The sequence below is a fragment of the Phyllobates terribilis genome, unplaced genomic scaffold, assembly GCF_046119375.1.
Source record: "Phyllobates terribilis strain yellow unplaced genomic scaffold, ASM4611937v1 Scaffold_12__6_contigs__length_324123572, whole genome shotgun sequence".
Taxonomy (NCBI): domain Eukaryota; kingdom Metazoa; phylum Chordata; class Amphibia; order Anura; family Dendrobatidae; genus Phyllobates; species Phyllobates terribilis.
The window spans coordinates 31,089,432-31,104,186 of record NW_027362772.1 but is presented as its reverse complement, the minus strand read 5'-3'; the positions used below and the strand labels follow the sequence as shown (position 1 = coordinate 31,104,186).

At 42.5% G+C, this 14,755-nt stretch overlaps 1 protein-coding gene across 1 annotated transcript in view; it reads left to right on the top strand.

The window, feature by feature from the left end:
- The first annotated feature begins 3,889 nt into the window (after positions 1 to 3,889).
- Positions 3,890 to 14,755, top strand: part of LOC141172982 (phospholipase A2 inhibitor NAI-like) — a 41,157-nt gene continuing 30,291 nt past the window's right edge. The window contains exon 1 of the mRNA XM_073657594.1: positions 3,890 to 4,638. Within this exon, the coding sequence (XP_073513695.1) occupies positions 4,458 to 4,638 (181 nt within the window). The 5' untranslated portion in view covers positions 3,890 to 4,457. The remainder of the gene's footprint in view (positions 4,639 to 14,755) is intronic.

The following is a 14,755-nucleotide window of genomic DNA, read 5'->3' as shown; positions in this document are numbered from 1 at the left end:
GAAATAACCAGGAAAAGGGAAACTTGGCAGAGAGGAGACATATTATCACATTCTGTATAAACAAGATGTGTCCGGTGTAAAAAATATATCAGCTACAATACGAGAGCGAAATACAAGACAGAAGTTACCTATTTATCTATGTACACAGGCTGGGACTGGCCCTCAGGAGAACAGGGGAATCCTCTGGTGGGCTCCCCACCCTACTATACTATATGAGCGGTACATAGCACAATATACTTGATTCACCGTGTACAGACAAAGGCAGAATCAAATCATTTATGTAAAAAACTACCAAGTTTATAATTATATAGAAACCAGGGCAAATGTGTGAATCCGGGTAATGAAGTCAATGTTACTGATGGGCCCTCGTCAGCCTGTCTGACTATCTATCTATCTATCTATCTATCTATCTATCTATCTATCTATCTATCTATCTATCTATCATCTATCTATCATCTATTATCTATTTATTATCTATTATCTATCTATTATCCATTTATTATCTATCTATTATCGATCTAATATCTATCATGTATCAATTTATTATCTATCTATTTATCTATTATCTATCTATTTATTATCTATCTATTTATTATGTATCTATCTATTATCTATCTATCATCTATCTATTATCTATTATCTATCTATCTATTTATCTATTATCTATGTATTATCTATGTATTATCTATCTATCATCTATCTATTATCTATCTATCTATTATCTATTATCTATTATCTATCTATCTATTTATCTATTATCTATGTATTATCCATGTATTATCTATCTATTTATCTATTATCATATATTATCTATCTATTATCTTTCTATTATCTATCTATTATTTATTTATCTATCCATCTATCTATTATCTATCTTTCATCTATCATCTATCTATTTATTAACTACTATCTATCTATTATCTATTATCTTTCTGTCTATTATCTATCTATTATCTATCTATCTATTATCTATCTATCATCTATCATCTATCTATTTATTATTTATTATCTATCTGTCTATTATCTATCTATTATCTATTTATCTATCTATTTATCTATTATCTATCTATTATCCATGTATTATCTATGTATTATCTATCTATTTATCTATTATCCATCTATTATCTATCTATTATCTTTCTATTATATATCTATTATCTATCTATCTATTATCTATCTATCATCTATCTATTTATTATCTATTATCTATCTATTATCCATCTATCTATCTATCATCTATTATCTATCTATTATCTCTCTATTATCTATCTATTATCTATCATCTATCTATTATCTATCTATCTATCTATCTATTATCTATCTATCATCTATTATCTATCTATTTACTATCTATTATCTATCTATTATCCATTATCTATCTAATTATTATCTATTATCTATATATTTACTATCTATCTATTATCTTTTAATCATCTATCTATTATCTATTATCTATCTGTCTATTATCTATCTATTTATCTATTATCTATCTATTATCTATCTATCATCTATGTATTATCTATCTATTTATCTATTATCATCTATTATCTATCTATTATCTTTCTATTATCTATCTATCTATTATCTATCTATCATCTATCATCTATCTATTTATTATCTATTATCTCTCTATTATCTATTATCTATCTATTATCTATCTATCTATTATCTATCATCTATCTATTATCTATTATCTATCTATATTTCTGTTATCTATTATCTAACTATTATCTATCTATTATCTATCATCTATCTATCTATTTATTATCTATCTATTATCTATCTATTATCTATCTATCTATTATCTATCTATCATCTATATATTATCTATTATCTATCTATTATCTCTCTATTATTTATCTATTATCTATCTATTATCTATCAATCTATCTTTCTATTATCTATCTATTATCTATCATCTATCTATTATCTATCTATCTCTCTATCTATCTATTATCTATCTATTATCTATCTATTATCTATCATCTATATATCGATTATCTATCTACTAGCTATCATCTATCTATTATCTATCATCTATCTATCTTTCTATCTATTATTTATTATCTATTATCTCTCTGTTATCTATTACCTATCTATTATCTATCTGTTATCTATCATCTATCTATTATCTATCTATTATCTATCTATCTATCTATTGTCTATCTTTCTATTATCTATTATCTATCTATTATCTATCTATTATCTTTCTATTATATATCATCTATCTATTATCTATCATCTATCTATCTATTGTCTGTCTATCTTTCTATTATCTATTATCTATCTATCATCTCTCTATCTATCTTTCTATCTATTATCTATTATCTGTCTATTATCTCTCTATTATCTATTATCTATTATCTATCTATTATCTATCTATTATCTATTATCTATCTATTATCTATTATCTATCTATTATCTCTCTATTATCTATCTATTATCTATCTGTTATCTATCTATTATCTATCTATCTATTTATTATCTATCTATCTATTATCTATCTATTATCTATCTATCTATCCTCTATCTATTATCTATCATCTATCTATTATCTATCTATCTATCTATTATCTATCTGTTATCTATCTATTATCTATCTATTATCTATCTATCATCTATTATATATCTATTATCTATCTATTATCTATCTATCTATCTATCTATCTATCTATCTATCTATCTATCTATCTATCTATCTATCTATCTATCTGCCTGGTCTGTCCAGCTGAACTGTTTCACCCTTTGTGAACACACCCGCTTACTTTGACCTTTAATCCATGAAGTGCTACAAATATTTTTGCTTTTTATATCCCTGCATGTGTATTTGGCAGTCTTCCTAAAAGGACTAGCTCGCACACACTACTGAAGACTGTGCTACATTATGTTCTTGCTCCATCTACTATCTATTATTAGTGATGAGCGAGTATGTTTTGTTAAAGGGGTATTCCCATCTACAAGATCCTATCCCAATATGTAGTAGGTGTAATAACAATAATATTAGCAAATACTTACAATTACAAATGTAGTATAGTATTTTTGATTCGCTATGTCTCGTTCCTCGTGTGCAGGCATCGCAGGACCTTAGGTATCCATGGTTACGACCACTGATAAAGTGACAGTTAGTTAGCTAGCTGCTAGTGGTCGTAACCATGGATACCTAAGGTCCTGTATTGCCTGCACATGAGATAGATGGCATAGCGAATCAAAAAATACTATACTACATTTCTAATTGGAGGTATTTGCAAATATTATTTTTATTACACCTACTATATAATGGGATAGGATCTTGGAGATGGGAATACCCCTTTAACCCTTTCGCCGAGTATACTCGGGCGAAAGGGTTAAAGGGGTATTCCCATCTCCAAGATCTATCTATTATCTATCTATTTATCTAACTATATATTTATCTATTTATTATGTATCTATCTATTATTTATTATCTATCTATCATCTATCTATTATTTATTATCTATCTATTATCTATCAATTATCTATCTATTATCTATCTATTATCTATCTATCATTCTATTATCTATCTATTATCTATCATTCTATTATCTATCTATTGTGAGGCAGTGACGGGAATCTTATATGTGTACAGAGACCTATTAAATCCATTGGAATGCATTGCAGTCACAAACTCACCTGCGGCTGCAATGCAGGAATAAAGGTGAGCATTGACCTGGTCAGGCTATCTGATAAGGCAGATTAGTAAAATCCGGTAGGGCCTTCATTTCTTTGGGGAGACTATAGGAAGGCAGTGGAGCGGCCTCCTCCCTCCATCCCAGGTTTTCCAGTGGCTCTTGCCACAGGTCCTTTAAAAACAGTGCATTAAGGATTAGTGTTGTTCAGTGTTGGGACCTGCTAGGAGCATAGCAGGAAAGCTCGGCGGATCTGTGAGTAGCTGAACCCACGCCTGAGAAGGCTCTGCACCTGTCAGAGTCTAAGCAGGCCGGCGCAGCCGTTGCCCACGGCAAACGTTATTTATGGACTTATGTTAACCCGGCTGCGAAACGGAGGACTTTCTGTTTACCCGTGAGTTGCTGAATAAAAGCTGTTTCTGTTGGACTGGCTTGGGTCACTGCCTCAGTTACTGCACGGTGTGAACACCGCCGCCTTACAGCTTGGTGGAGAATGCATCCATATTGACTGAGGCATACCCCACTGGCAGCTGCATGACCACAATCCGGCCTGCCACCTTTCAGCCCTACCCCGTAGACAAAATGGAGGAGCTGTAAAAACAGCTGTCACTCACCCAGCAGCAGCAGCTGCAGTCTCAGTGGCAACAGCAGGAGCGGGAACAGCAGCATAATCAGCAGCAGCTACTGTACCAGCAGCAGCAAAAAACAAATGAACTGTTCCTGCCACAGATTGCTGCCCTGCGGGAAACGGTCACCACACCAATTCCGGAATGTTGTGAGGCCCGGGACAAGGTTCGCTCAGCTTTGAGGAAGATGGGACCGGAGGACAACGTGGAAGTCTTCCTGACTGTCTACGAATGCATAGCAGCAGAGGGGGAAAACCTACCAGCCGGCCAGTGGGCGGAAGTGGCGGCTCCGTTTTTGGTCGGCGATGCCCAGAAGGCCTACTTCGACTTCAGTCGGGAGGACACCCAGGACTACCAGAGGCTCAAAGGTGAGATCTTTGCCCGGTTGGGGGTCAATACGTATGTGAGGGCTCAGCACATGTTTTCATGGGCCTTTGTGGAGACCCGATTCGCCCGGTCTCAGGCTTATGACCTTTTGCAGCTGGTCAAGAGGTGACTCCAGCCCAGATGGTGGAGAGGGTGGTGGTCGACCGGCTAGTAAGGACTCTGCCGGCCGCTATCCAACATTGGGTGGGGCAAGGGGACCCCGGCACCCTCGACCAGGTGGTCAGCCTGATCGAGCGCCACTCGGCCACTTAGGACTTTGTCCGGGACTCTGCCCACTCGCTGCTGTCACGCCGATCCGTGCCAACCCAAGAACTGGGAAGGGGGTCGCGTCCCTCTGCTGAGGACAGTCAGCACCGTACCCATGATGAAGTGGTACCCCGGAGTGAGGGTAGCAGGAGACCGTTTCCCTCCCAAACGGTCATAAGAACTAACATTACCCCCACCATTAGGTGCTGTCGGTGTCAAGGGCTGGGACATGTGGTTGCTAACTGCCCCCTGACTACGGAGCACATGGACTGAGGGGATAACTGCCGGGTCTCAATGTACGCCCAGATCATCTGCACTGCGAGTGCCGACCCCTCGGACAGTTAACCCCAACTGTTCCAGGTACTGGTTAATGGGTACCCCACGGAGGCCCTCCTAGACTCGGGGAGCCCAGTGACTTTGGTACATGGGTTGCTGGTGGCAGGAGACAACCCCAGTGGACGGACAGTCGGGGTTGTGTGTATCAATGGGGACCTCAGAGAGTACCCAACCGCGGAGGTAGTTTTATCCACGCCATGTGGCAACATAAAACATGTGATGAGGGTGGTAAAAACTCTTCCCTATGGGACTGTGTTGGGAAGAGACTTGCCCCTGTTCTGGACTCTGTGGAAAAACAAAATCCACTCTCCCCCGGTAAAATTTATTACAGGCGCTGTACCCGACGAACCCGAGTCAGGGGAACCTGCCGTAGGGGTGTCAAACCTAGGGACAGAGTGTGACCCTGATAGGTTTACCCTAGAGGTGCTGGCAGGAGAGGTCGAGGAGACCCCATCGATCCCCAAGCTGGAAGTGTCCCGGGGCAAGTTTGGGACAGCTCAGCTACAGGATCACACCCTGACTCTGGCGCGGGAAAGGGTGTTAGAGGTAAATGGTGTAGCTCAACAGCCCGGTGCAGATTCTGCATTTCCACGCATGGCAGTCAACGGTGAGTTGCTCTATAGGGTAGACAAAATCAGGGACGAGGTTGTGGAACAGTTAGTGATACCTCAGTCGTACCATCGGTCGGTTCTGGAGATGGCACACACACACCTGCTGGGTCGACAGTTAGGGGTTAAAAAGATGCAAGAACGTATCTTGCAGCGGTTCCTTTGGCCTGGGATTTACGCGGAGGTCCAAAAGTACTGCGAATCCTGCCCCGAATGTCAACTGACCACACCCACCGCCAGTTTCCATAGCCCATTGGTACCTCTGCCAGTGATAGAGGTACCTTTTGAGCGGATTGCAATGGATTTGGTAATGCCCATTGTAAAATCCGCTCATGGCCACCAACATATACTTGTGGTCGTCGACTATGCTACCCGCTACCCGGAGGCTATGCCACTACACCACACCTCGGCGAAACTGATTGCACGGGAGCTGTTTGCCATGTTCTGCTGCCTTGGGCTTCCTAAGGAGATCCTGTCAGATCAAGGGACCCCTTTTATGTCCAAGGTAACGAGTGAACTGTGCAAACTGCTAAAAATAAAACAATTGCGCACCTCGGTGTACCACCCTCAAACCGACGGGCTAGTATAACGGTTCAATAAAGCCCTCAAGTCCATGTTAAAAAAGGTGGTTTCTAAGGACGGAAGGGATTGGGACATGTTGCAACCCTATTTGTTTTTTGCCGTCCGTGAGGTACCCCAGGCTTCCACAGGGTTCTCGCCCTTTGAGTTATTGTACGGCAGACACCCTAGGGGGTCTATTGGACGTAGCCAAAGAGGCATGGGAACAAGAGCCGACTCCACATAGGAATATAATTGAACATGTGGCTAGTATGCAGGACTGGATCGCAGCGGTCATGCCCATCGTGAAAGAACATCTGTTAGATGCCCAGGCAGCACAGAGGCACACATATAATAAAAGAGCCAAAGTCAGGTCTTTTAACAAGGGCGATCAGGTGTTAGTACTGGTACCCACAGCTGAGAGTAAGTTCATGGCCAAGTGGCAAGGGCCAACTGAGGTTCGAGAAAACGTGGGGGAGGTAAATTACCGGGTGTATCAGCCCGGAAGGAGGAAACCAGAGCAGCTTTATCATGTAAACCTGCTAAAACCTTGGAAAGATCGAGAGTGCTTCGTTACAGACGTCACTTCGGGCATGCCGCCAGAGAATTCTCTACCGTCAGCCAGGGATGCGTCCAGAGGAGAGGAGGTCAGGATAAGTGATGCTCTCACTAAATAGTTGCAGCGATGGGAGGCTCGCTCGATGGTGCAGCAGAATACCGACGTGTTTTCAGAGCTACCGGGTAGGACTACGGTTCTCCAACATGACATTGTCACTGAACCTCGGGTAAGAGTACGAATGAGACTGTACCGGGTACCCGAAGCCCGGAGGCAAGCCATCATGGCTGTGGTAAAACAAATGCTCCAGTTAGGCGTCATCAAGGAATCATGGAGTGAGTGGGCTAGCCCCATCGTACTGATTCCGAAACCAGACGGATGGTTATGCTTCTGTAATGATTTCCGGAAATTAAATGAAGTGTCGAAATTTGACCTATGTCCAATGCCCAGGGTGGATGAGCTGACTGAGAGACTGGGTCAGGCCCAGTACTTTACCACGCTCAATCTCACCAAGGGTTACTGACAGGTACCTCTCACGGAATCGGCGAAGGAAAAGACCACCTTCATAACTCCGGAGGGTCTATATAACTATGTAGTCTTACCTTTTGGGTTACATGGGGCCCCGGCTACATTCTAGAGGTTTATGGACATAGTGCTCAAACCTCATCAGGAGTACGCGTCCGAGTATCTAGATGATATTATCATCTTTAGCACCGACTGGCATACGCACCTATCCCAGGTACAAGCTGTGCTGGATTCTCTCAGAGCCGCAGGGTTAATGGCAAACCCAAAAAAATGTGCGATAGGACTAGAGGAAGCCTGATATTTGGGGTATGTGATTGGCCGAGGAGTTATCATGCCCCAAATCAATAAAGGTGAGGCCATAAAAAGCAGGCCTAAATCGTCAAGTACAAACCAGGTGAGGGCGTTCCTTGGCATCCTTGGGTATTACCGCTGGTTTATACCTAATTTTGCTGGGAGAACGGCGGCCCTGACCGATCTCGTGAAAGGGAAAAAAATCGGTAATAGTTCGGTGGAACCCTCCGGCAGCAGAAGCCTTTCAGTCAATGAAGTTGACCCTTTGTGGACAGCCGGTCCTCATCAGCCCCAACATCAAGGAAATCTTCATTGTACAGACAGATGCCTCAGAGGTAGGCTTAGGGGCGGTATTATCACAGAAAGTAAATGGTGAAGAGCACCTGGTCACCAACTTGAGTAGAAACCTTATCCCAGCAGAGAAAACTTAAACGTGGTAGAGAAGGAGTGTTTGGCTATTAAGTGGGCCTTGGAATCGCTACGTTATTATTTACTCGGGCGTCAGTTCCGCTTGGTGACAGACCGCTCACCCTTGATATGGATGAGGAACGCCAAGGAGAGGAATGCGCGAGTCACCGGGTGTTTTCTGTCACTTCAAAATTTCAGTTTCTCTGTAGAACATTGCCCAGGGAAGTTTGAAGTGCATTGCAGTCACAGACACACCTGAGGTGCAATGCAGGAATGAAGGTGAACATTGACCTGGTCAGGCTATCTGATAAGGCAGATTAGTAAAACCCGGCAGGGCCTTCATTTCTTGGAGGAGGCTACAGGAATGCAGTGGGACGGCCTCCTCCCTCCAACCCGGGTATTCCAGTTGCTTTTCCCACAGGTCCTTTAAAAACACTGCATTAAGGATTAGCGTTGTTCAGTGTTGGGACCTGCTAGGAGTATAGCAGGAAAGCTCGGTGGGCCTTTTTGTAGCCGAACCCACGCCTGAGAAGGCTCTGCACCTGTCAGGCTCTAAGCGGCCCGGCGCGGCCGTTGCCCATCACAACAGTTATTTATGGACTTAAGTTAACCCGGCTGCGAACCGGAGAACTTTCTGTTTAGCCGTAAGTTGCTGAATAAAAGCTGTTTCTGTTGGACTTGCTTGGGTCACTGCCTCAGTTACTGCACGGTGTGAACACCGTCTCCTTACATAAACTATTATCTATCTATCTATCTATCTATCTATCTATCTATCATCTATCATCTATCTATTACCTATCTATTATCTATTATCGATATATTATTAGTGATGAGTGAGCATGCTCACTACTGCTCGGTGCTCGCTCGAGCATCTCACCGCTCGAGATGCTCGGCGCTCGCCGAGTATTTCTGTGGTTGCTCGGAGCGAGCTCGGGTCTCCTCCCTGCATGTTTGGCGCTCTTTACAAAGCCAATGAACATGCAGGGATTGCCTGCCACTCACTGTAATGCCGTAGCCATTTTGGTTGTGGCATTACAGTGATTGGCTGGCCGCACAGCGTCATCACGTCTATATCAGACCTGGCGCTGCCATGCTCGTCATAGTCAGTCCGGAAACAGGCAGTGTAGGGAGAGCTGCTGCTGAGATAGGAAGAGATTTGCTTGTTTCTAGTTAGTGTAGGTGTACCAAACTATATTAGAGACACATATCCGTCTCAACAAACAGTCCTTCTGAGGACTAATCCATCTGCAGAGATATCAGGCAGGCAGGGTATATAGCAGATGGCAGTGCACATAGCACAAGAGGCTCCATTCCAGTTTTGTCTGCTGCTGCTGTTAGATATTTCTAGAAATAGGTCCAGGGGCCTGGAATATTTTTTTTTGGATCTTAATCCTCATTATTTGCATAAAAAGCAATCCAGAGAACACCATTTTTCTACGCCATTTGCTTGTTGGCACAACAGAATACAGCCAGGTCCTTTCCATATTACAGCTCTGAAAATCAAGCTATTTAAAACCGTGTTTTCTCACGTCACACGGATCACACATACGTTTTCAGAAAATACTGCCATTTCTGGCCTCCATTAAACATTTGTTTCAGTGTGTCAGTGAAGCTATTGACACCTGTTTGCTGTTCAAAATAGTTACCTACAGGCCAGGTATTTAAAACTCTGTTTTCTCCATCACACGGATCACATATACAGTTAGGTCCATATATATTTGGACAGAGACAACATTTTTCTAATTGTGGCTCTAGACATTACCATAATGAATTTTAAACAAAACAATTCAGATGCAGTTGAAGTTCAGACTTTCAGCTTTCATTTGAGGGTATCTACATTAAAATTGGAAGAAGGTTTTACGAGTTTCAGCTCCTTAACATGTGCCACCCTGTTTTTAAAGGGACCAAAAGTAATTGGATAATTGACTCCAAGGCTATTTCATGGACAGGTGTGGGCAATCCCTTCATTATGTCATTGTCAATTAAGCAGATAAAAGGCCTAGAGTTGATTTGAGGGGTGGTGCTTGCATTTGGAAGGTTTTGCTGTGAAGTAAACATGCTGTCAAAGGAGCTCTCCATGCAGGTGAAACAAGTCATCCTTAAGCTGCAAAAACAGAAAAAAACGATCCGAGAAATTGCTACAATATTAGGAGTGGCAAAATCTACAGTTTGGTACATCCTGAGAAAGAAAGAAAGCACTGGTGAACTCATCAATGCAAAAAGACCTGGGCACCCACGGAAGACAACAGTGGTGGATGATCGCAGAATAATCTCCATGGTGAAGAGAAACCCCTTCACAACAGCCAACCAAGTGAACAACACTCTCCAGGAGGTAGGCGTATCAATATCCAAATCTACCATAAAGAGAAGACTGCATGAAAGTAAATACAGAGGGTTCACTGCACGATGCAAGCCACTCATAAGCATCAAGAATAAAAAGTCTAGACTGGACTTAGCTAAAAAACATCTAAAAAAGCCAGCACAGTTCTGGAAGAACATTCTTTGGACAGATGAAACCAAGATCAACTTCTACCAGAATGATGGAAAGAGAAAAGTATGGCAAAGGCGTGGTACAGCTCATGATCCAAAGCATACCACATCATCTGTAAAACACGGCGGAGGCAGTGTGATGGCTTGGGCATGCATGGCTGCCAGTGGCACTGGGTCACTAGTGTTTATTGATGATGTGACACAGGACAGAAGCAGCCGAATGAATTCTGATGTATTCAGAGCCATACTGTGTGCTCAGATCCAGCCAAATGCAGCCAAACTGATTGGTCGTTGTTTCATACTACAGATAGACAATGACCCAAAACATAAAGCCAAAGCAACCCAGGAGTTTATTAAAGCAAAGAAGGGGAATATTCTTGAATGGCCAAGTCAGTCACCTGACCTCAACCCAATTGGGCATGCATTTCACTTGTTAAAGACTAAACTTCAGACAGAAAGGCCCGCAAACAAACAGCAACTGAAAACCACCGCAGTGAAGGCCTGGCAGAGCATCAATAAGGAGGAAACCCAGTGTCTGGGGATGTCCATGAGTTCAAGACTAGAGTTGAGCCACCCCCGTAGTGTTCGAGTTCGGTTCGGTTCGTCGAACACCCGTATGTTCGTCGAACTGTTTGTCGAACTGTTCGTCGAACACCTTCGAACACCGTTAAAACCAATGGCAAGCAAACAAAAACACATAGTAACACATAGAAAACACCTTCAAAGGTGTCCAAAAGCTGACAAACTGCTCAGAAGACACAACTAACACATGGAAAAGTGACATGTACATATAGTCATGCGAAAAGAAAAAAGGTGGAGGAGTAAAAGGAGGGGGAGGCACAGATATAGGCATGTCATGCCCTTCTAAAACCAAAAAAGTGCGAAGCTGACACTGCCAGTCCGTTCCTGCCCGTGCGACCTCCATGTCGCCGGGTTTGTGCCAGAGTTGCGGTGGACCCTGACTGCCAGCCCCCCTCTCCTAATACTGGTGCCTGTCCGCTGGTGGGTCGAGCGAGACCCCCTGCAGTGGAGGCAGGTCTAAGCTTTTTAATTTAAATTGTCTCTGTAATTTGAATGAGTACACTTTAAATCCTTTTACAAGGATCTATTGGAGGGCAAGTCTGATGCCAGCAGCCACGGGAATTCCAGCTCCAGTAGCGTCCACTTAAGCTGCTGCAGTTGAAAAGCTTTTATAAGGATCGAGCTTGGCAGTCCACCGCAAGGCGTCCTACCGCCAGTCCCAGATGCTGTGCCTTGGGGTGCCTCCCCGATGCTCTTCACTAAGTGTCCCGGGGCCCGAAGCATTTCCTTTGAAAAAATTAAGCGTCCAAACTACAGGTGGTGGAGCTTGCTTAACAGGTGGGATAATCCGCTGACTAGCAGACACTGCTACTAGGTCCAAAGTATTTCCTGGGCTAGATGCAGTTAAAAATTTGTGATTAGATCTACAGGCGGTGGCTACTCTGCTGACTAGCAGACACTGCTATTAGGCCCAAAGTATTGCCTGGGCTAGATGCAGATAAAAATTTGTAATTAGATACTCTCGTTGGATGCTGAGAAAGCATTCCATAGAGTCTCCTGGCACGCCATATATTATTCTCTTAAAAAGCTTGGGGTAGGGGTCTAGTGGACCCTTTTATAGCCAAAATCATGGCCCTGTATCGCAATCCATCAGCTAGGCTGAAGATAAATGGAACATTTTATCACCTTTCATAATCACCAATGGGACAAGGCAGGGATGTCCTCTGTCCCCTCTCTTATACATCCTAGTGATGGAGCACCTGCTCTCATAAATTCGCGATAACCCCAATATTAGGTGGATTGAGGTGGGAGGCACCGAGTACAAGTGCTCTGCATTTGCTGATGATGTCCTAGTATATATCACTCAATCACACATATCCATCCCTGCTGTTATGGCTGAAATAGATCACTTTGTTACATGGTCAAATTTTAAAATCAATGCAGCGAAGTCTGAGGCCCTCGATGTCTCCCTCCCCAAATCCATGCAGGATTCCATCCAGTCCAACTTTCCCTTTGCCTGGCCTCACAGGGTATCAAATACTTAGGAATTTGTATTCATAGAGACCTCTCCCGTCTATTTTATCTTAATTTTGGGCCCTTTATTGAACAACTCCATAAAGATCTTACTTTTTGGACGGTGAAGGATTTTTTCTAGTTCGGCAGAATAAGAATACTAAAAATGAACGTCCTACCTAAACTCTTATACCTCTTCCAAACCATTCCCGTGGTAATTCCCTCAAATTTTTGGAAAAGACTACGCAGTAGCTTTTAGTCTCCCCAGGATGACACAGGTGGGGCAGATGGTTGTTGTCCTGGCCCGCTAGGCCGCATTGTAGCACAGTGAGCTTCGCACTGCAACTCATGCTTCAAATCCATGTGACGGTTCATGCATGAAGTACTCAAACTATGTATTTTTTGGCCTCTACTTAGCTTTTGGTGGGTGACAAATTTTACAGATAACACGAGTTGGGTCATCCTTAGCGATCTGAAAAAATGCACAGGCTATGCAAGGTTTAGAGGCCATGCGACTCTGCTACTAGCAATACTATCAAATGATTGGCTGGGTTAGATGCAGAGCGTCTGGGTTTGGTTGGGGGTCCCCACAGTCTGCCTAGGCTAGATACAGTTAAAAATTCTCATTAGATACACAGGCAGTGCAGCTTGCTTCGCAGCTGGGCTAATACGCCCAAAGTATTGGTAGACTCTATACTAAATAAGGAAGGATTCACTGACTGTGGTGGTCCCTCCGTGGGCCATGGCGATTGGTGGAGATTTGGTGGATGATTTTAGAAGAATGCTCCTTAATAGAGAAAGTTGGTGGATTTATACTTTAAATACATGTGTACCAGCGGGTTTAAACATCAGACATGATTTGATGTATCATTATGAGTGATCATTTATAGATTATTATTATATATGTTCCTTTTTTCTTCTTTTCTTTTTCTTTTTGATTATTTACATTTATATGCATTGTTTCTATGCTATATGATTTTAACATGGTATGTGTGTTTAAATTTCTGATGAACAGGTGCATAGCAGGACATGACATATAAATACCACTTCCTTGCTGTTTTTTTTGCTATGCAATGATTAAGTACTCGTGTATATATTGTGCAGAAAGAAGGGTGAAAATCTGCCTAGGCGGGAGGAAATTGGAGTTTCATAACACATATTTGAACTGGAGAGGTATTAGAGGCCTGCAATGGCCACAGGTACTAATGGAGGTAATCAAGGTAGGGAGAGAGGCAAGAGGTCCAGTCATCTTAGTTATACAGGCCAGGGGAAACGACATAGCTTATCAAAAGAGCAATGGCTATAATGAAACTAGACACTGAGCACTTCAGAGAATTTTTCACAAAACTAACTATAGTATGGTCAGAGATTGTGCCGAGAACGGTATGGTAAAGTGCGTGAGACATCACGGCCATCGAACGGACAAGGCAGGTAATAAATATTCGGATGGCAAAATTTATAAGAGACAGAGGCTGTGTATTGATACGACACCGACAACTGGAAGGAGATAAAGCAGGCCTCATACGGCCCGACGGTGTTCACTTAATTGATATTGGACTGGACATATTCCTGTCAGGACTCCAGGACGGAGTGGAACAAGCGTTAAGAGTGATGGATGGGGGTCGGAGTCCTGCATAGGAGTAAGCAGGATCCTCCGTGGCCTGGAAATAGAAAGGACATGTTGGAGAGTTACACTTGTTGGCCAACTTGCCGTTGTGGAGACTGGAGACACAGGGCATGCTGCAACAAGCTGAATTATTTTAGAAATAAAATGTATTTCTAATGGAATGAGTATAAACAGTTAATAAAGCTGTCACCAATCCTCACCCATCCAGTTGTAAGAGTTACATGATTGTATTGTCAATGAAAGGGGGGCGTTAGGGGGCTGAGTGTCTGGGTTTGGTTAGGGGTCCCCACAGTCTTCCTAGGCTAGATGCATTTAAAAATCATTATTAGATACACAGGTGGTGCAGCTTGCTTCGCAGCTAGGTTACTACGCTGACTAGCAGACACTGAAGCTTTGGAGCAGACCTCGGAGTAAACATC